Here is a 24525-nt window from a genome sequence, read left to right on the forward strand (position 1 = left end):
GATTAATATTGAATCATCTTTGCTAAGATACTTGAAACTTGTCTTGAAACTTTTTATGCATTGTTGAATCTTTTCCTTCTTATATATATATTTGTCTTCATCAAAACATCTTCATATGAGACTTGTATTTACAATCTCCCCTTTTTTTTTATGATGACAAATACTTAATGATTGTTGATTTTCGGAAAAGCTCCCCCTAGGTTGATTATCTCCCCCTTAGTTCATGAATCTTTGAATTCCTTTGGGTTGATAAACTTTTATACCTATAATGAAATAGAAACAAGGAACGATAAGCATATGCATCCTTCTTCCTCTTTTGACATTATCAAAAAGAAGGGGAAAATTGATGAAATATGAAAGATAAAATGATATAAGAATCAATTACACATATGGAAAATTAAACATAAGAGGACTTATCTTCTTCACATGATATCAATATGAAGACAAAGTTGATATAAATGTTGATGCTTCTTCAAAACACCTTTCATTCAATGAAACTTTTAGAATTACCATATCATATGGTCTTGTATCTTGAATGATCAATCTTGATTTGACAATACTAGCATATGATCTTCAAATACCTACAAAATAATTAATAGTTCTTTGGTACCCAATATTCTTTTGATCCTCTTGGGTTAGACCATTTTCTCACCATTCATACTCACCATAAGGGATACCATAATTTATGATGTAGCAAGCATTGGAAGTATATAACATTTTGCATTATAATAAAAGCAATGATGAAATAATCAATTAGCCTTTTGAGGACTTAGAGATTTCAAAGTTTAAAAGTTTCACTTCAAGTTATTTTTGAAAAATGATGAAATAATGCATATAATGATTTTTTGAATATTTTTCTTTGAGCATCTAAGATTTATATCGCCCAAACTTATTGTACCTTATCTTTATCATAATTAATCTCTAAATGTCATAGCTTGATTAAATATTGAATCATTCTTGTTAAGATACTTGAAACTTTTTATGTATGGTTGAATCTGTTCCTTCTTATATATATTTGTCTTCATCAAAATATCTTCATAAGAGACTTGTCTTAAAATTTTATTTCATTTCACACAAAATTTATAATAGTAATAACCTTAACTTATGCCCCAAAGTAATAAGTTAACGAGACCCAATAATTATTAACTACCAATAAATGGCATAAACTCATAATTATCAACATTAAAAAAAAGAGCACGTGTACATGCTGTAATAATCATAAATTTCCGTGTGAACATTGCATTGAACGAAGACATAAACCAAAGAGAAAATATCATTGACTAATGACTCCTACCTGTTTTTCAAATATAACTTTCATCTCTTTCTCATCATATAAACTCAAAACCACTTTGCATATAAATAATTAAATCATCCCTTATATTACCATAACCATAAACCATGGTAACATCCATGGTCATAACTATTTTTCTCTTCTTCCTCTTCTCTACTCATCATCACCTTCATGTCACGTGCACCGTCACAACCATCACCGCCACTACCACTCAACGCTTCAAACAAGCACCTAAATTTTATAATTCCCCAAACTGCCCCTCACAACCCACCGACGCCACGTGCTCTGACGAAGCAGTCCATGTCGCAATGACACTAGACGTAAAATACCTCCGCGGCTCCATGGCCGCGATTCTCTCCGTTCTTCAACACTCTTCATGTCCGGAAAACATCGTCTTCCATTTCGTCACCGCCGCGTCAAAATCCACAACCTCCACCGTTATCCTCAATACTACACTCACAAGCTCGTTCCCTTATTTAAAATTCCAAATATACCCCTTCGACGATTACACTGTTTCCGGTTTAATCTCAACTTCAATCCGTTCGGCGCTCGATTGTCCTCTCAACTACGCGCGAAATTACATGGCTAACCTTCTTCCTGATTGCGTCCGGAAAATAGTTTACCTTGACTCCGATCTGATACTCATCGACGACATTGCTAAACTCGCTGCGACGCCGTTTACGAACGACGCTGTCTTAGCTGCACCGGAATACTGTAACGCGAATTTCAGCAACTATTTTACGCCGACGTTTTGGTCGAATCCTTCCCTTTCGATCACTTTTGCGAACCGTAATGCTTGTTACTTCAACACCGGAGTTATGGTTATTGATTTGAAGCGATGGAGAGTTGGAGGATATACGGAAGAGATTCAGGAATGGATGGAGCTTCAGAAGAGAATGAGGATCTACGAGCTTGGTTCGTTGCCGCCGTTTTTGCTTGTTTTCGCCGGGAAAATAGTTCCGGTTGATCACCGGTGGAACCAGCACGGGCTTGGCGGTGATAATTTTCGTGGGCTTTGTAGAGGCTTGCATCCCGGGCCGGTTAGTCTTATGCATTGGAGTGGGAAGGGTAAACCGTGGGCCAGGCTTGACGCTAACCGTCCCTGCCCTTTGGATGCTTTGTGGGGCCCTTATGACCTTCTAGAAACACCTTTTGCTCTTGAGACCTAGCCCGGCCCGGCCCGTATCATAATTTACTTTCTATTTTTTTATATAAAAAATAAACTCAATTATCTCATATTAGTTTCTATTTTGATTACAGAAACAAGTTATGATTTTAATTTTGTTACAAATGAGATCATGTACAAAAGAATTACTTCTCATGATTGCATCTGGAATTAGTTATGATTTAGCTGTGTGTAATATGGCGGCTTGTTATTGGGAAGTTGGCGCTGGAGTCACTCATGGCTTGGCTTGCTATATATAGCTTGTGCTTGTATTGCAGTATTGTACAGCCAGTGAGATAAATCTTTGTACTATTTTCACCTTTTTCATGGCAGTGAGTAATGTAATAGTTTACAACTTGACAATGAAATAGAATGAACTAGATTTTCATGTGTTGTCATAAATAAATGATGATTTTTTGGTATTATTATAAAATTTCTGTCACAGTATAGTATCCACATAGTACTCATTTTTGTCAGTGATATAAATAAAAAAATAAATAAAATTATTGACAGAGTAGATATATAATAGAAACAATTTCATCATGGAATTAATTAAGTGGTTGCATAAGATAGTGCTGCGTCGGTGAGCTTAGGTTTGTTTTTATTTTTGAGAGTGACCTTGGGATAGATATGGATGGAACTGAAAAGGATAGTTACTAGTATGTGAATATGTCCAAGTGAGGCTTTTGAGTTTCTCTTAATTCATGGTTCTGTTGTCTGGCCAAAGCCAAACATTACTTTTCCAGATTTGACTATAATCATCATGATTGTTACTATGTTTTCCTTTTGCCAATCTATAATTTTGTTGGTAATTTGAATCAGACTCTTTCATCCTTCTGAAATTTAAATGACTAGTATTAGTTTCAAACTATTTTATACATTATTTAAGTAGTTTAAAAAAATGAACAGAAAAACTTATAAAGAAACTATGGAGTAGATCTCGAGTAGATTCTCAAGTGGTAGTAGCTCTCATGTGTAGCAATTGTGAGCACTGACATTTTAGCCAATACTCTAGGAAGTTGATATAACAACCATAGTATTTGAACACCTCATATTCTCTATTGTATGGAGTATTTTATTTTCTTGGAGAACACCCAGATTATTAATATGGATTAATCATGGAGGACTTTAAGAATATATTTTAGATCGGATGGGAATGAAATGGAATAATGTAAGATATAATTGAATTACATTGTTGAAATTTGTAAACAATGGAACAAAATATTGTATTTTATCATATTCCATAATTTTTATATTTTTTATTTGAGGTATAGGTAACCGATGAAAAAATTTATGAGATGAGATTAATTATTATACATTGTCAGTGTAAAAAGTTTTATTTAATCGATTCATCACCATCACCCGTTTGCATTATTTTATAGATTTTTAAAATAAAAGTCAAATTTGTTTCAACATCCAACGGCTATGATTAACTGACGGTGTAAAATTCTTTTACACTGTGAATGTATTTCAATTAAATCCAAAATTTATTATACATACATATTATAAATGATATTTTAAGTACATCTATGTATAAAATTGGCACATTAACTACACAATCAAATTTCTTTATAAAAGTGAAATAAGCGCTTTATATTTATATTTAAGAAAGAAGAAAGTAATAATATATAATCAACTCCACATCAGATTTTTTATTATATGTTAAAATAAAAACTATATTAATTTAAACTCAATGAATTATTTATGACATTTTTTTCTATTAAACTCTCATATTTATTATAATATTAAGATAATATAACTAAAAAAAGTAACCATTAAAAATCAATATTGTTAGCTCGAATATCATTACCGAATTGCTCAATAGTTATAGTCAATAAAATAAAATAATAATAAAAATTGGCTGCATGTCTTAATTTTTGATACCCTACACGTACTATCTCCATGATCATACATTCAATTCTAGAAGAAACCAATTCCTGATGCTAAAACCTAGAGTGTGAAATGTATTTGAAAATATAGAAGCATAAGCTTTAAATGAATGAAAAACAGAAAACGCGATATTTTATGGTAGCTAGTTCTTTTTGACTCAATAATGGTGGCTAGTTTGAATGCAGATATTTGAGAAATCAATGTCAGTATGTACTATACGAACTCATAAATTCATCTTTATTATTACACGCAACTTAGCTTCCAACTTACACTTACTACTATCATTTTCTTTTGTCATGTTTTCCAATAAGTCAAATAATTCATAAAAAACTCCACATGACAGCATTTCAGGTGGACCAAAACAACCAGTACTTGTAGTTCTGTACATGTAAGTATGAATTTATTTTGTAAAAAAAAAATCTTTTTTTTATACACTAAAATATATTGATAGGGTAGAGGGATGCTCAAATCCAATACAAATATAGTATTACAGATTAATAAAGTCGCAAGAACTTTTATATCGGTTGTAAAACTACAACTCATCCTATGATTGACTCCAATTACAATTCAATACAAAGAAATATGTTTGATATTTGACAAAACATCTTGAATGGAACTAATAATGTTATTAATTATAATGTCGTTCCTCCGCAACCACATCACATCCATCCAAATGAGACTCAGGTTGGAACTCTTCACTTTCCTCCTCAAAGCCATCAACAAACAATCCACATTCCTCACCTCCTTCATATTCATCAACACAAACACTTTCTCCCGTACTTTCAAACTTACCCTGCAAATGAAAAATAAATGTACTTAATTCTTATCTTCTCAAAGTAACACGTGCAAACCTTTTCATGAGTACGTTGTGCAAAATTTCCCTCCTTTCAAATTGATCTCTTGTTGGTATTCTATTGAATAAAACCCTCTAGACGAAAATTTTAATTTTTGACGGAGCTTTGGAATGCTAAACATGCATCACTACTTTCACAAGATCAGCATCCCATGGATCTATATCTTCGACATTATGATTTTGACTTTTTGTAGCAAAAGACAATTATGATTAACTGTTGTTGCGGTTGGAAAACTGACAAAGTCGTAATTATCCTTTATTTGTTTCTAAGGAACATGGAAACAATGATAAAATCTATTGATTAAGGGTGGGAGAATGGGTTCGGAAGTCGGTTAAGTGAGCGAAAGGTATTAGACACCACTCACCTCCATTGTACTCAATGAGATCCTCCTCTAAGTGTTAGTGTTGGTTATACTTGCCTAAGAATTTTGCTTTATTATCTAATATTGGTTAATCATTTATCTATTAATAAATTGTTTTATTATTTAAAAGAAATTGACTAATTGAGGAAGGAAAAGCTAAAAAGTTTTTTTATTATTGTACTCGCTAGAGTCTCACAACTATATGCCTACGTACCCTCACTTTTAATGAAGGAGCAGAGTCTCATAATTCTTGTAAAAAATATTTGTTCGTTTTGTTATTTTTTATCCCATGAAAAATTCTCACGCATCGGGGACGGAGAAGTATTTGATTTAAGAAAAATGCATCAATGCATGAGGGCAGAGGACTTATAGTTTGAGGTGAGTTTAGGTTGATTTTATCCCAATGGTTAATTGCAAAGATATAATGATTAATTTATTTAAGAAAATGAGTTAATGACAATATTATATTTTAAGTATTAAATGATATATCCCTTATCCCTGATTTTATCCTTGATTAAATTAATTAATCCTGAAAATGTCTTTGAATTTAACCCCTTAATTATTTCAAGAATTATCCCAAAATCTCACTTAATTAACCCTAATTTCATAAACATTAATCCATAATCATCTATATTTATTCATTATTTTAATGATTAAAAGATAAACAAATACTAAATTATTAAAAAAATAATTAAAACCCTAATTATCTTAATTATTAAGTTAATTAAATTAAATTAACCACTAACTAATAAATAAAACTTAAAAATAAAACCTAATTACTAATTAATAAAATAAACAATAGAAAAATGAGAGGAAAAAAAGCAGAGGGTGTATTATCTAACTAAATAAACATTGGGCTAACATTGGGGGTGGGGATAGTAATAGGGATGAGGCCCACCTAGTTTTTGAGCGCATTAACAATAATAAACAAAACAAATTCAATAAAATTTAAAAGAAAACACAATAAATCATGGATAAAACCAGGGCCACCTGATTTGATTACTTCAATGATTATAGACTTATCCCTGGCCTTCAAATCAGTTGACCATCAGGGAGTCAACTGATCAGAGGTTGATGCCTGAGGAACTATAGAAAGGATGGTAGGTATGCACACACCCCAACAAGTCAAAGTATGTTTATCTATAGGTTTAGAGAGCCCCACGTGACCCTCATCCAACACCGGATGAAGAGAGTATATAAGTTATCTCTATTTAGAAATGGATTCATTTACATTTCTCTTTTCTCTCTCTAGCCCTTTTCCCTCTCTCAATCCTCTCTCTCTACTCTCCCTTCTCTCCTCCCCGAACCACTTCCGGCCACCCATCCTTTCCCCATGAACCACCCCCAGAAACACCACATTCCACCAGAATCTTCATGTTCATCATGAACATGAAGATCACCTAACCAGAATTCGATCCCCCGTCGTTCCCCTCTCTAAAACCACCATGAACCTCAGATCCTCAGTTGAAGCTCAACCGGGATGTTCAATTGATGTTCATTTGGGTGATGAACATCAATCCAGAAACCCAGAACCCTAATGAATCACGAACCCTAACCCCTTTTCTAGATGAACCCTGGCCCAACCCAGATGAACCATAGGGTTCATCACATGAACCCTAACCCTAATTTTTTCAGAAACCCCAAATTTTACCTAATTTAAACCTTAAACCTTGGCCAATCCAAAGATCGCCATTTCCCAAACCCCAACAAAAACCCTAGATTCCCCTAGTCCCTTTCAGTTATACAAAAACAAAATCACACAACCACAATAAATCCAGAGTAAACAATAATTGACAAGAAAATAACTATTCAATCAAGATAAAATATGAGTTCGGGAACCAACCAACATGGATGAGAAGTTCCCTGGTAAGAGGTAAAATGCTTTGTTCAATCTCCTTTGATTCTTTGCAATCCTTTTTCCCTTTCTAACTCCCTCTTTTTTATTTGATGCGAGGTCTTTCTGGATTTGGTGAAGGCTAAGTTCAAGTATGATTAGGATTTCGATGTGAACCCTAATCACCTGTGTTACTGAACTTTTAAGTGAAGGTTGGGAGATTCACATTTGTAATGGCCTTTATGTTGGAGTTTTTTTCGTGTCCCAATTCTATTTAATCTTTCGGTTTATATAGATTAATTTTAGGTTAAGGTATTCAATTAGATTGATTAGTTTAGGTAATTTTTTTGTATTAGATTGAGATCTGATTGAATAAGATTTGATTGTAATTTTGATTTTGCTTAGAAATGGAATTAGGGTTTAGAATTACAATGTATTTGGTCCGAAATTACTTGTAATATGAGATTTGTAATGTATATTAGAATAAAAATGGAAGTTTTTGATTCATTTCTTTGATTCTCCTTTAATTTCCATTTGTAAGAAATTAGGGTTTTCGATTGAGGCTGCTGAGGGATGAACAGGAGTCACCCTTGACCCGATTCAGATGCACATGGGTCCTACCTAACCCCGTTGAAATGTAGACTTGGATTGCTCAACTGACCCAACTAAAATGGGCCCTGTCTAATTCTCAAATTAATTAAAAAGGCCCCAAGGGCAATAACAACAAATAAAAAACTGATTAATCTTAATAATAATAATATTAATAATTAATAAAAATTCTAAAAAAAATATAAATAAATAATAATATTCCTAATAATAATACCAATATTCTTAATATTATAATAGTAATATTCCTAATATTCTTATTAATAATATTAATAATTCCACAATGATAATAATATTCCTAATAATAAACCCTAATATCCTTAAAATAATAACACTAATACTAGCTAATTAGTGATAATCAAATATCTAGTCCTAATCAATTACCTAAAACTTATAAATGACGTCCTAATCGTCTTAATCAACAATTACCTAAAACTTATAAATGATGTCCTAATCTCTAGGGTTATGCTTAATGTTAATAGGAACTACCCAAAACTTAGGTCTACTCCTAAGAAGTCAAAATGGTTCCTTTTGACTTATTTAGGTTATTGGGGACTTAGATGATTTATACGTTTTTCGGATATGTTAATGTTTGCTAAAAATAGAAAGAGAAGATGGTCAAAATTTTGGGTACGACAACTATATTCATACATTTTTTTAATAAACAAATGAGTGTATTAAAGTGAGTATAACCAATGGAAGCCCAATAAGAAAGAAATCAAACGGAACTTAACGAAAACACAATAAAGGATTATTGAGCCATAAACTCCTATCACAAACTATCAACCCCTTAGACCTTGCTCCTACCTATTTCCAAGACAAAGATTTTGTTAGGGAAAGAATCTCAATCACCCTTTTGTGACCACTATTAAAAAGAATGTAATTCCTAATAAGCCAAATTGACCAAACTGTAACGAGCCACCAAAGAAGACAAAACTTATTCTTAAGATTACATTTTTGCTTCAATTTGAACAATAATAAATGGTCCACAATTATGTCAAAAGACTCTAACCCTCCAAGACAATTTAACCCAATATCTCATCCTAAACTAGGATTGACTTAGGACAAACAATGAAGAGATGGCGATGAGATTCTCAAGGCTAAGGCACAAAGGACAAATAAGATTGTGAGAATGCGCTATGATTCCATGTTTGGCCAACTCATATCTCGTTTGGAGTCTTCTAAGGAAAAGCCTCCAAAAAAAGACTTGGATGTTATATGGAACATTAGCTTTCTACAAAATTTTCAAAGCAATAGCCAGATCCTGATTAATACGAGAACCTACAAAGGACTTGGAAACCAAACTAGAAAGAGATTTAATAAAAAATCTGCTAGCATCGCGCCATCAAACATGACCATAAGGCATAATAGGAAGAGGGTTAACATTACTTAAAATGTTTTGCAACACCTCTCACTTAGCAACTATTGTATCAGTAAGAGGACCAATGATAAATTCAAGCTTTCAACTCCAAATATCATTGCACCAAAGACCCGAACTAGAAATTTTCACTTTCTTAACCTGTACAAGGTCAAAATGATTATGAAGTTTCAAGTTCAACTATTCCATACCAATCCAATTTTTCCACCAGAAATTGATGCTTAAGCTTCTTCCTAATTTACACGATATGTTTTTCCCGAACCAGTTCCTCTCCTTTCCCCAATTGTCCAATGAACTCTTCAAGTCCCTCCACCAAATAAATGATTTTTTTATGCTAATTGACCAAGACGAATTGAGCACTAAACCCTTAATGTCCCCGTATTTGAGAGATAAAAGAGAGAGAACCAGTTTGAATCACTTTATGAGAGAATTTTCCACGCCCGTTTTTCTAAGTTGCGCTCTATTAAGAACCTCACAGTCTTTGACACCTAAGCACTTCTTCCAACTTCTGTTTGCAAATAGTGGACCAAGACACCCAATTTATTCTTCTGTACTAACAATTTCTTGAATGATTGATTTTGGAGCCTTGTAGATGGATAAGTAAAATTGCAAGATAGAAGAAAAAATTGAGTTAAGAAGTGTTACACGCCCTTTTAAAGAAACTTTCTTGCGTTTCCAGGAAGCCAATTTGCTATGAAGCTTAGAGAGAATCACATTCCAAGAAGCCGGTATGTGAGGGTTAACTCCAATTGGAAGACCAAGGAAAGTGAAAGGAAAGGAGATGATCGCACAAGAGAGAAATTCATAAATAACTAACAAAAAATTAAAGTCAACAATAAAGCCCATAATTTTAATCTTGTGGAAGTTCACACTTAAACTGGATGCTAATTCAAATCCATACAAGATAACTTTTATGGACCAGATGTATCCCATGATGCCTGGCCTAAAAGTATTGAGTCATCTGCGAACTTCAGCTGCTAAGATGAAAATTAAAGGGGAAAGTTGATCTCCTTGGCGCGTACCTCGCCTAGTCTAAAAAGCAGCAATTGGGCTGCCATTAATTAAGATTGAAAGGGAGCAAAAAAATGCACATGCCTCTATTCAATTTAACCATCTACTTCCAAAATTCATGCGCTTGATCACATACAAAAGATAATCCCATGACACCAAATCAAAGGCTTTCTCAAAATCCACTTTGAAGGCAAGCAATCCTTTCTTATTAATATGAGCAAAGTCCACAATTTCGTTGACTACAAGAACTCTGTCTAGAATGCTTATGTTAGGGATAAACACTTATTGGTTTGAAGACACTTTTCCAATGATGTTCCTCAATTCTCCCACTAAGAGCCTAGATATTATCCTCTACACACTCCCTATGAGACAGATAGGATGATAATCATTAATGAGTTAAGTGTTGTGGGACTTTGAAATCAATGCAATAAAGCCAACGGAGAAGACCTAAGAGAGGTGAGCCTTCAAGAAAAACTCGTTTACACACTCAAAGATATCTTGACTAATGATATTCCAACGAGATTTAAAGAATTTCATTGAAAATCCATCGAGACCAAATCTTTCATCTCTGTTAGAGTTCTACATAACCTCTTTGATATCTTGAAGAGAAAAAGAGACTTCAAGACTACCATTATTAAGGGTGTTCACGATGCGGTTTGGGCGGTTTTGACGCTAAAAATCATCTGAACCACAAGAGAAAAAAGTATGTGGTTCAATTTGGTTTGGTTGACTTTTAGAAATAAAACCAAACCAAACCAAACCAAACAAATACGGTTTGGGTTGGTTCGGTTGATGCGATTTTTTACAAGATTCTTATTGAGTCATACATACACCTATAAAGAACAAAACTTTGTGTTTAGTCATTCATACATTACCAAATAAAAATAAAACTCGTCATATTTAGACAAAAAATTGTCATTCAATATACACAAATAAGATTTGACAAAAGTAGAATAAAAAACATAAAATAGTAGCATAAAAAATATCAAAAATATTATAATAAAAAAAAGGAGGAGATGATAGATTAGAGAAGATGAAAAAGAAAGAACATAAGAGATGCGTGATTAGAGAAGAAAAGTGCAATAAAAACATAATTAGAAGAGAAATCAATAACATAAAAATGAAAAGATAAAAAATAAAGAACATAAGAGAGGAGAGATTAAAGTAGAAGAGGTGAGACATGCATGACAAAGAAGATTAGAAGAATGTGTGATATTACTAGCAGAAATTTGAGAAGGTTGAAAGTAAAATGCTAAGTGTGAGTAAGAGAATATTTATAAGGTTAAGGTATAATAGGTTTAGATTTTGGGTTGAATGTGAATAAGTAAAGTTTGTGTTGTAACATAATGTGATTTGGTTTGGTTTAGTTCAGTTTGCAAAATACAAATCGCAAACCAAACCAAACCGCGTTGTTTTATTAAAAAATGACCCAAACACATCCGAACAAATTACGATTTCTTGCAGTTTCGGTTTGATTTGGTTTAGTTTGCAGTTTTCTATTGGGTTGGTTCGATTTTGAACACCAATAACCACTACACTTTTTAAATTATGTTTAATTCAAGTATACAACTTTGGAGCAAAATATTAGTGAACACGTAAAAGAAATAAACAAAAAAAATTGTGGTAAATACACTAATAAATAAGAACTAAATACAATTTTTATTTTAAGTAAAACAAAGTTTTAATCTTTCTATTTATAAAGCATTTGACAATACTATTTTTTAAGTTTATAATTTTTGGCTTATAAATTTATAAGATCACATGTTTTAAAAGAAATTTAAGCTTAAATACATTTCTGGTTCCCATATTTTGATGATTTTTTTTAATTTTTAGTCCCTCCATTTTAAAAATTAGTTTTTTGGTCTCTGAACTTTACATCACTTGGAATTTGGTTGACCCTCCTTCAATTTTACATACGTGACATTGATGATTAGGACAAAAAAATTATTTTTAATGAGTTGGTAATATTAACTAGGATAAAAAATTATCCTATAATCAATATTGTTAACTCATTAAAAATATATTTTTTATCCTAATCATCAGTGTCACGTCAGTAGAAATGGAGGAATTAAAAATTTAAAAACATTAAAGTAGGGGGATCAAAAGTGCATTTAAGCTGAAAATTTATTTGGTAACAATTTTTTTTTAAATTTAAACTTTTTTAATAAGTTAACTCAAATAATTTATAAACTTATTATTTAAAAATATATTATAAACTAATTAAAACGTCAATCTTCAATTTTTTTGAAAAAATTGATTTAGAAATATCAACAATTTATTTATATTAATACGTAAATTTAAATAAATATTTATGTAAAAAATTAAACTATAAATCGATAATTTACATATGTTTAACTTAATCAGACATATTAGTTGAGCTACACCACCTATCGTGAAGCATTAGATAATTTTGCAGTCTTTGTAAATTTTATTTGCTATAAACTATATCTTCGTTATTACAAATATACAAATTTTACCCCCGCCGCGAAGGAGATTTTACATTGGTTAGAGAACCGAGGTAGCGAATGACAACATGAAAATCAGCCACCTTATCCGTCGGTTTCTGAAAAATTGATGGGATAGTTGAAAAGATCATTAGTTCGATTCTCAATAATAATATTTTTTTATTTTTAAAACTATGTAGCGCGTCATATACCTCTCAGTTTTCGTAATAACCAAGGGAAAAATGTCAGTATTTATGTTGATTTTTGTTAATAACCAAGGGGTATAATACAATTTTTTTTCATTTATGATTTGTTTTAAATATCATTTTGACTGACTTGTATCATTCTTTTACACGTAGCCAACAAATTTTGTGACAAATCAGATCATTTGTACTTTATACAAAATGTAACACAGAAAACCAAATTTATTACAAAACTAAATATACAATGTTTATAATATTTATAATGACATTCGGGATACACAAAACCTCTACCAAGAGGAACATATACATATTTGAACCTATACATATTTGCACCTATAATGACAAAATCTCTATACAGTGCTAATAGATGTAAATCAAGAAAAACTAGTGTTTATGAGATTCGTGATAAGATAGGAAGGAACAGACCCAACGTGATTGGATGCCATCTACATATTTTTGTGGGAATGATGTTTCGTTTCTAAACCCCTATAATTTGAACAAAAGGTTAAATTATGACAAGCTAACAACAAAAATATTAACTTAACAAATATACATAAATTACATGTATATGGATAAAATTAATATCTTAGACCATGAATTGGTAATACCTTTGGAGACAATACTAAACATATGTCTCATAACATAGTACCCACATTCAAAACTGTTGGGTTATTTTCGCGACTATAAATAATTTTTATTCAATTACTAATTAATACATACAAAGCACAAGTAATACATTAGAAAAATAAAATAATGTCAAAAAGCACGAGTAATACTTACATGTGGTTTTATGAACTTTGACTTTTTACCAACTAAATCATGTTTCACAAAATTGTATCCCTCTGTAGTTCTACATGTCAGTAAAAATTAAATATGAATAAAAACTATTCAAATTAAAGATAAATTTTGAGTATTACAAATAATACCACTTACCTGCTCGAAACCTTTAGCATATCTTCATCAAGTTTATAGTGTAACGAGTATATCATAAGTATAATATTTTACTTCAGACATAAAATAATTAGTTGTCAATGGTTCCTACATAAACACTCAGAATAATTAATAATATGTATAACTTTAATTTATAAATGGAAACACAAATTAAAGCATATACTTACTTATGGAAAAACGATATCATGTAACATTCTTTATTCTTACTAACCAACTTAATTTGTGTTTCAAGACGACGCCTCTTCCAAGACGACGCCTCTTCCAAGATCACAAACATGCCTAACATGTTCCTCGATTCCAATCACTTCTACCAAGATGTCATGACGATCTTGTGGAATGAAGATACAAACTTTGAATTGTTTAACCAGTACATCATGCAACACATATAAAATCTCATCTTACCTAATTGAATTAGATGAAATAAGTAATGTTGAGAAAAATATTTCCTTACAATCTTTTCAGCCACTTCGCATGGAACCTCTGATGCGAATGAGCTATCTGGTATTTGACGTGCCCTCTTCCATTTCTCATGGCATGATGGTAGAGATGGACTGCGATCAAGGCTTTTAGAAGGATCTCTCAGATCTAGTTCCCTTTGTTTTCTTTTTTTATTAATCATTTTCTATTCAAGTTTATTATATCTTCCATGAGAAAATCTATGTGGATATATATTTTTAGCTTTATTCTCATTTTTCTTTTGGCTCTTAGCCAATAATTTAGGAGTGGTGCGAAACTTTAAAAAATACTCCCATACTTTCTTATCAATATATGAATACTTCATGTATGAAGGCGCTTAGTCATCTTTTGCATGATTAATATAATTATATGTGAGTTGTGTCTTAAAGCCCAGCATATCCAAGCCATTTCTTTTTCTGCATACTATCCTCTAGAACAACAAACACTTCCTACATTTATATAATAGAGTTGATATTAGTATTAAACCAAAAAATAAATGGTCATATATACTTGTAAAAAAATCATAAAATTCATAATAAATATCATAACATCGGTCCATATGCTATCTTTTAAATCACCGTCAATCTCGTGTCAATTATCTATAAAAATACTCTCTTTTCTTCTACGTTGTAATGTCATGTAACCCTTAAAATCATCAACATTTTCACCATAAGTCCTACCGGTTCTCAAGTCAAAAAAATTCGGGAAGCGAACACTGTTTTCATGGACTTTTTTAACATTGGTACACATCGTGGCACCTCTAGTTTTTCTTTTACTTTTTGTATTAATAGAGATTATATCAGATGTTGTATGAGAGGTACTTGTCGAATCACCCATGTCTGTGTAAATTAAGAAAATAACAATATTACACAATATTTCATCCTAAATGATTCAGAACATAGATGCATACTAACTTGATATATGGAAGAGAGAGACCATAGAATAATACTAACTATAAACATACACTTAAGTAATAAGTTAGATGAAACATTTCAAGAAAAACAATAAATATGGAAAAGTTATGTATATTTCAGTGGTATTACCATTTCTGTGGATATTTATAAAACTAACACCATAGTTCGTAACAACATTTCTAACAATATTTCTATGAACATTTCTAAACCTAACACCATTTCTATTAATATTTCAGTGGTGAGTTACATACCTTAAACGTGATGACGAATCTTCAATGAGTTTTGAAAAGAGATGATGTTCGAGTTGATGTTGGAAGAGTTAACTTTAAAAGAAACTCTATTGTTTGTATTCAAACAATAATACCACATAGGTTGAAATGCTAACCTACACTAGCTAGGTTATGCTTAACAAAGCTACCACTAGATGCCCAGAAGCTAAAACACACTTTTGGAACAATATGTGCGTACGTCCTCTTTGGTGTTTTTTCGCCTCACAGAGTGTGCACGTCCTCTCTCCAATAGAGTGTCGACCTTAAGCAGAAAGCACTTATCCTTTCTAATTCCCCATGGAGTTCGATCCTCGTGGAAGGTTTTGTTTCAGTTTCCTTTCCAATTTATTATCTGGATGGAATTAATCCCCAGTTGAGTTTATTTCCTCATTGGATTGAGTCTTCTTTTACCGTTTCTCTCCAGTTTATTCCTGGGTTAAATTTTGGTCCCTTGAGCTTATCACCTTTTATTAAGCTATCACTTGGTTGATAGTTAGGTAATAATTTTTCTTACCTTTGGTTGGTTACCTTGTTAAGCTATCACTTGGCTGATTGTTGGTAATCTTTCCCTTTTAGCTTATTACCTTTGTTGAGCTATCACTTGGCTGATAGTTAGGTAATGATTTCTCTTACCTTTGGTTGGTTACTTTGTTAAGCTATCACTTGGCTAATAGTTGGTAATCTTTCTCTTTGAGCTTATTACCTTTGTTAAGTTATCACTTGGTTGATAGTTAGGTAATAATTTATCTTACCTTTGGTTGGTTACCTTGTTCAACCATCACTTGGCTGGTAGTTGGTAATCTTTCCCTTTGAACTTATTACATTTGTTAAACTATCACTTGGCTGATAGTTAGGTAATAATTTCTCTTACCTTTGGTTTGTTACTTTGTTAAGCTATCACTTGGATGGTAGTTAGTATCCATTCCTTTTGGGCTTATTACCTTTCTTAAGCTATCACTTGAATGATAGTTAGGTAATATTTCTTACCTTTCATTGGTTACCTTTGTTAAGCTATCACTTGGATGATAGTTAGATAATTTCCCCCCTAGTGGAGTTAGGTTCCCCTTTGATTGATCTTTTCCCCGACGGAGTCTTACTTTGATAAGTCTTCCCCCGTTAGGACTTTGGTTCATTTGTTTTCTAACTGTGCATCAATTTCGTTCCAATACAGTAGTTATTCTTGACTTGAGTCGTTTCCCCTATGGAACTTTGTTTGACCCCAGGTGGGTCCCCCTTTGGAATCTGTTATTCCCTTGCGGAATTTCAAGTATCCTCGTTTCTCCAGCAAATCTTTGTCTCGCATGGCGCTACATTCCCCATAGAGATTCTTGTCTGCATTCATATCATATCATAAGCATCGTTATAGTATCTTAGGGAAAAAAATAGGTTTTCTGTATTTAAGTCTCCTCAATCTCGTCGAGACGAAGATCTCAATCTTCCTATCTCCGAATTGAAGAAAATTAAATAGGGGTATCTATCATACCCTAATTTTTAACCCTAAGATCCCACATATCATTTTCATCCTTGCATACAAACAAGATCACATCTTTGTCCTCTCCCTCTCATCTTTGGGTTTTTATTTTGCAGGGATCATTGATCACCTTTTTGTTTGTGTTTTACCTTTGTGTTTATGTGTTCATTGCTTATCTAACCACTAACCAAAATAGCAAAAATATGTTTTATTTTCTTTAAGTTTATTGTGCAAGGTATGTCTTTTCATCAAGAGCATCAAGCATGGCTCCTCAACTATGTTTTCTTTGATTCCTCAGTAAAGTGTGTTCAACCATTGATTCTCAAGGGGCTATCACTTAAAACTTGATCTCTAAGGCTCTCAAACATCCTTCAATCTCATTTTGATCAAGAGCATTTCAAAGTATTATGGCTTATTTCTCAAGAGAAGTCAAAGGTTTATGTGTTTACTATCATGCCTTCTTCAATAAGTTACCTCAAACTTTGAGCAATTCAATCAAGAGACATTTAACAACACATCATTTTGAGTTCATATGATCATCCATATACCTTGAATTGCAATAAAATCCCAAGTACACAAGTTTATTCCAAGAGGTTTGACCAAAAAGTCAACATTTGAAGTCAAAGTTAAAAGGATCACAACTCCTTCAATTCACAACATTTTTGAATGCTTCTTTTTGCATATGACTCTTCTCATTATCCTCTACAACTTATTTTTACATGACAAGAGCCAATTATGCTTGGAGGATCATCAAAAGTTTGGAGACATTATAGGTCATTTGTGGACCTAGTGAAATTTGACCTATTTTCAAGTGACTTTTTCTCAAGTTTCAAGGATTATAACTTCTTCAATTTTCAAAATTTGAGGCTGATTACTTTTGCAAAATATCATTTGTGATGCACTCTACATGTTTATTTCAAGGATCAAAATCAAATTATGCTTGGAAGGCCATGTAATTCTTTGAGACATTACATGTCATTTTCAGCCATTTAGGACTTAGAATTTTCTAAGTTACAGGACCAGATTTTCATGTCAACTTCAACATGTCATAACTTTGTGCTCAAGCATCCAAATTCAAAATTTATTGGCACATTGTGATCCTTGATATGATGTCAACCAATTTCAAGAAGAATGAGATCAAAAAGCCTCATGAGCAAGATGCTCCATTGAGTTGAACATGGTGGCTTGGAACTAAAGAAATCACCATGATCCGATATTTGGAACTTCACTAATCTCATTTGAAAGCTAAATTACCACACGTTTTGGACCTAAACATGTTTAACCAAGTCTTCATAAGTTAATTAACTCTTAAAACGCATCATTTGGCTGAGTTTTGATGGATTGAAAGTCACACTTTTCTCACATTCTGATGAAATTCGTTTTGTAGGAATTGAGCTTCATTCCACACGTATTTGGATCCCAACACATTCCCTCTAAAAAGAGCAACATATTGCACTCATTTGCAAGCTTTTAAGAGCTAAGAAATGTGCTTCACTCTAATTTTGTTTCCAGAAAATTAAACTATCGTGCTTTGATTTCCATCTTGTTTCAATCCAATTTCTTGATTACGTTAGCATCTTCAGTCTTCTTTGAAGCTTTTACAACAATTCATAAGCTCTAAGAGCTTCTGAAGTGCCTTGACCAGATCGAGCTTCACCGACTTCTGATCATCATTTGGACAAGGTAGTTCTAAGCATCATTTAAACTCAAACAAGTTACCACAATGTAGTCTTTTCACTCTCAGATGCTTTACCCTAACTTATTTGGTATTAATTGATCGTGTTCATCATTTAATTTAATTTTTCGTGGCTTGCTTGCTTCTGAAACTTCTTTGAAATTTCTCATGCTCAGTTTAGATAAATGAATTTTGAGCATGAGGTTGAATTCGTGATGTGGAGGTGATAATATTGGTATTTGTCCTGTGTTCTGAATTTACCAAATGATGGAACTCCGGTGAGGGATCACCGAGGAAGATGATCAGAGTGTTTCAGGTCATATGAGTTTGGCCATACAAGTTGACAATTTGAAATGTTCTGATTAGTCCATTTTGAATTAGATCTTGTGTTTCATTTTTGCTAATTTGCATCGTGCGCCCTAACTTGAGGATTATTGGATCTGCCATGTCAATTAATGAGGCCAGATCCAACGCTTTGTGTTTTTTCTGATTTTATTTCTTTTTATTTTTTCATTTTAAATTGCATTTTCTTTTAAAATTCATAGAAAATTAATTTTGCATCCAAAAACTACCAAAATAATTTCTAAAATTTTCTTTTATTTTTCTTCATCTGATTTTTATTTTTCAATATTTTATTTTCTTGATTTCTATTTTTTATGGATTTTCTCTTTTCTCCTTTGTTTTAATTGGTTTAAAAATACTTTTAAGCATTTACAGTTTCTAAAAAAAATATTTTATGTTTGTTATTTTATTTTCAACCTTCCATAATTTTCTTGGCCATTTATTTGGTGTTTTTAAGGGATTTATGCATTTTCTCTTTTATTTTCCTTTTAAAATTCATTTTAAATATGTTTTAATGCAATTTATTTTATTTTATTATATTTTATATTTGTTTGACCTTTGTTGATTTCTATTAGCCTTGGATCTTTGTTGATTTGATCATTGGTCTCATCAAACTCAATGGATCTTGGGTGTTGATGGGGTGAAAACCCTAATCCACCAAAATGGATGATTGATTTTGATGATGACTTGATCAAGCCTTTGATCCAATTTGGGTGTGATCCTTCTTATCCTCTTCTTCTTCATCTCTTTCTTTTCCTCTTGATCAATTGGATGGTTTATGTCCATCTTGTTCATGATGTGTGGATTGGTGCTTGATGACCTTTCATAATTTCAAATCTACCTCCTAATTGATCATGGATCATTTAAGGTACTTTGGACTGATGCATAAGTTTTTACTAAGTATTATGAAGTATTGATTGATGTAATGGACCACTCTCATAGCCTTTGTGCTTGATCAATTCTTTTTTTTTGTGGGATAACTTTAGGAGAATGATTTACATATCATTTCTATAGCATGTATTAACACAAACATTATTATTGACCAACCTCAGATATTTGTGACTTCTACATAAGTCAAAATACGATTTCTTAACATATCGCTAAATTTGTCCCAGAAGAAAGTCATTTTCATAAGTGAGATTGTAAGTCTCCTACTCCTCATGGTATTGCGTGACCAATATTATTTCTTTTTCACCTACGAGAAGTAGTGGCGTACTTGTTGATTTTATCCAAGTCTGAGGCCTTCTCATGGTGATGTAAAGGTCCATATTTTCATACTTGTGGGTGAATAGTTGAGTGTTCTCCAAAAAATGACGAATCATCTTTCTCTTTTTGATAAATAACATCACTTACTAACATATTATTGTATTAACTTTACTTTAATGTCATTTATCTTACGCTCTTTACTTTTGTCAAGTGATTTTCAAAAAAAAATTCTTAATAAATGCTAATACATCTTAAGCATATTCAGATTAATTTCAAAAAGACTAAAAAGTACATAACTCATACAAACTATTTTTGTGCCCTTTGTGCACTTTTTCTACCTCTAAGCCTCTGGAACTTCTTCACATTGACCTGTTTGGGCCTGTTAAGACAGCGTCAGTCAATGGAAAGAAGTATGGACTAGTTACTATTGATGTCTTTAGTCACTGGACATGGGTAAAATTCCTAAAGCACAAGAGTGAGTCTCACTCTGTATTCACTAGCTTCTGTTCCAAAGTGCAAAACGAACTTGACTCTAAAATCATCAGAGTCAGAAGTGATCATGGTGGAGAATTTGAGAATAAATGTTTTAAGGAACTATTTGATTCTAATGGAATATCCCATGATTTCTCCTGTCCTAGAACTCCACAACAAAATGGAGTTGTAGAGAGGAAGAATAGGACACTCCAAGAGATGGCCAGAACCATGATCAATGAAACAAATGTGGCTAAGCACTTTTGGGATGAAGCAGTAAATACAACGTGTTATATTCAAAATAGAATCTCTATAAGGCCTATTCTGAAAAAGACTCCTTATGAACTGTGCAAGGGAAGAAAACCCAACATTTCTTATTTCCATCCTTTTGGATGATTTTGCTTTATTCTGAATACTAAAGAACATATGAATAAGTTTGATTCAAAAGCACAAAAAGGTATTATGTTAGGATACTCAAAATGCTCTAAAGGCTACAGAGTATACAACACAAAAACCAAAATTTTGGAAGAATCATCCATGTTAGATTTGATGATAAGCTTGACCCTGAAAAGTCAAAGCTAGTTGAAAAACTTGCAGATTTGGAGATTACTCTTGCAGGCTCTGACGAAAAGACTAAAGCACCAGAAGTATCTGATAAACAAAGTCTAGATACAATTGAAGCCTCAACCATTCAGAAAAGATCAAGAAGTCGCCCCAATATCTCTGAAGATTTGATTCTGGGAAACAAGGACGAACCTATCAGAACTAGGTCAACATTCAAGGTATCTGAAGAAACTCCTCTAGGACTAGTATCTCTGATTGAGCCTACTTCCTGTGATGAGGCACTTCAAGACAACGACTGAGTTCTAGCTATGAAAGAAGATCTAGATCAATTCTCAAAGAATGGCGTATGGGATCTTGTTCCAAAGTCTAAAGGAACGCATATTATTGGAACCAGATGGGTGTTCAGAAACAAACTGAACGAAAAGGGAGAGGTAGTCAGAAACAAAGCACAACTGGTGACACAGGGATACAATCAACAAGAAGGCATTGACTACAACGAAACCTTTGCCCCAGTCTCCAGAATTCTCTGAGCTAATGCAGGAAAAATTTGAAATGAGCTTAATGCAAGAACTAAAGTTCTTTCTAGGGATTCAAATTAATCAGGCTTCAGAAGCTACCTACATGTATCAAAGTAACTACATAAAAGACATTCTAAAGAAGTTCGAAATGGCTGAATGCAAACCTGCTAAGACACCTATGCATCCAACCTGCATTCTGGAAAAAGAAGAAATTAGCCAGAAGGTTTGTCAGAAGCTCTATCGTGGTATGATAGGCTCTCTTCTCTATCTGACAGCTACATGTCCTAATATTCTGTTTAGTGTATGCCTCTGTGCCAGATTCCAATCAAATCCTAGAGAATCTCATTTAACAGTTGTTAAAAGAATCCTCAGGTATCTGAAAGGAACCCCTAACCTGGGCCTGATGTATGAGAAAACATCAGAGTATAGACTTTCTGGTTATTGTGATACAGATTATGCAGGGGATAGAATGGAACGTGAAAGTACATCTAGGAACTGTCAATTCTTAGGAAATAATCTTATATCTTGGGCCAGCAAAGACAATCAACCATAGCTCTGTCCACTGTAGAAGCATAATATATATCAGCGTCACTCTGCACTACTCAAATGCTCTGGATGAAAAATCAACTTGAAGACCTTCTGATCTTTGAGAGTAATGTTCCTATTTTTTGTGATAATACTGTTGCCATTTGTTTAAGTAAGAATCCTATCTTGAATTCCAGAGCTAAGCACATAGAAATAAAACATCATTTCATTATAGACTATGTTCAGAAAGGGGTAATCACTTTAAAATTTATTGATATAGACCATCAATGGGCTGACATTTTTACCAAACCCCTCGCTGAAGATAGATTCTCCTTCATTTTGAAAAATTTAAACATTCAAATTTGTCCAGAATGAAATGTGCCTCTGAAATAGCAAAATAAGACTCGGAAGTAAACATCTGGAATCTAAATTTGACTCTGATGCTACTTCCAGTTAGAAGCTATTTGAATCAGAAATCCTCAGGATCCAACCTTTTGGTATTCCTGAAGATCAGATAAAGTAACACGTGGTACCTCATGCGTCTGACCTTGGAACTTCTAGACAGTTGTCTAGTAGAAATCAAGAGACAGACTCTTGAAATCTCCTCGAGCAGTATGCTGATTTGGGGATTAGACCCCCATCATGGGCTATAATCATTCTCCTCCAAACATGCTTACTTGGTTAACATGCTGCGTTTAATGTTTTAACAATTAAACTCTCTTAATGTTGTCGTTTGGCATGTAGCTTTATGGATATATAATCATTTCACACACTACATTTGCACACTTTACACTCACGTATACACTAAACCCTCTCTCTCTCAGTTCTTCATCTTCCTCAAAGATTTCTGCAGTTCTTCATCAAAGTTCTTCATTCCAACTCTCATCATCAACTTTGTTCTTCATGGACGCTCAACAACAATCCTTCTACAACTTCTCCAACAAATGAACTCAACGGAACAAACACCCATTTCTACTCAACAAGATACAGCAACCACCGACGTCGTCTCAACCCCAATCTACAGGGAACGCCATATCCTTGATCGTGAACCTCACATCCACCTAGCAACACCGTTTGAGAAGCTTGAAGTTTTATGTGAGTCGTTAGTTGATTTTGAAAACATGTTGAAGAATGGCATAGACCTAACTGAAGAGTTGAGATGCAAAGGCGGGAAACCTATTTTCAACGGCTCTATGGCCCTGTGTACACAAATCTGGTGAAGGAGTTCCGGAGGTTCACAGACTCAGATGATCACTACATTGTCTCCTACATTCTAGGAGTTAAGATAGTAATCACTGAGAAATTTATTGCTTCTCTTCTGAACATGGAGAAGACAGGAGGAAGACGCATCTACAACATCAACCCTAGGGAAAAATACTTGTCCTAGGAAATCAACCCTACTATATTTCAACAAAATGCTGAAGGCAAAGACTCCAAGAACAAGGAGCTCCATCAAAACCTCTATTTCTGGTTGAAGATCATCTTAGGAACCATTCATTATCTCCCTACATCAAACTCTTCTGACTACATCAACACATATTAGAAGTGTATTATGTACTTCATTCACAAGGGGCTGAAACTCTGTCTACCAGCATTGCTCTTCAAGTATCTCAGAGACTCTGTTAAAGACACCAGAAACAACATGAAGACCAGAAACTACATCCCTCTAGGGAGACTTATATCAGATGTGTTGATTGAGAGTGGCTTAGTGGATCACTTGATTCAGCTCAAACTCATGGAAGATGTCACTATTGACACTAGAAGACTGCTGAATGCTCGGAATCTGAAGAGCATGGGGATCATTGATCAAGTCAGAGCTAAGCCAACGCTTAACACCTCCTGGGAAGCAATCAGGGATCAGAGGGAGATTCCCAACGGACTCTACCTGTTCTCCAAGATTGACCCTCTAGAGGTAGTAGCTTACTATCTACAGGACCTTGCCAATCAAGGGGTGGACATCTCTGACTTCACAGTGGACTAGATACCTGAGCATCCACCATACTTCATGAAGAGGATGCGAGAGCTCTCTGAGAAGTCCAAGAAGGAAAAGAAAGCAAGACTGGGAGAATCCTCTGGGTCAAGACCTCCAGCATCTCTAGCTGGCTCTCCAAGTAAGTCTGTACCTC

At 33.2% G+C, this 24525-nt stretch overlaps 1 protein-coding gene across 1 annotated transcript; it reads left to right on the top strand.

The window, feature by feature from the left end:
* Positions 1–1262: 1262 nt before the first annotated feature.
* LOC127120297 (probable galacturonosyltransferase-like 1) lies at positions 1263–2881 on the top strand. The gene has a single exon (XM_051050707.1). It carries the CDS (start codon positions 1399–1401, stop codon positions 2458–2460), a length of 1062 nt encoding a protein of 353 aa, XP_050906664.1. The 5' UTR covers positions 1263–1398; the 3' UTR covers positions 2461–2881.
* The last annotated feature ends 21644 nt before the right edge of the window (positions 2882–24525 follow it).

The sequence above is a fragment of the Lathyrus oleraceus genome, chromosome 2, assembly GCF_024323335.1.
Source record: "Lathyrus oleraceus cultivar Zhongwan6 chromosome 2, CAAS_Psat_ZW6_1.0, whole genome shotgun sequence".
NCBI classification, from domain to species: domain Eukaryota; kingdom Viridiplantae; phylum Streptophyta; class Magnoliopsida; order Fabales; family Fabaceae; genus Lathyrus; species Lathyrus oleraceus.

Coding starts and splice junctions, on each gene's coding strand:
- LOC127120297 (XM_051050707.1), top strand. CDS start 1,399: ATGGTAACATCCATGGTCATAACTATTTTTCTCTTCTTCCTCTTCTCT.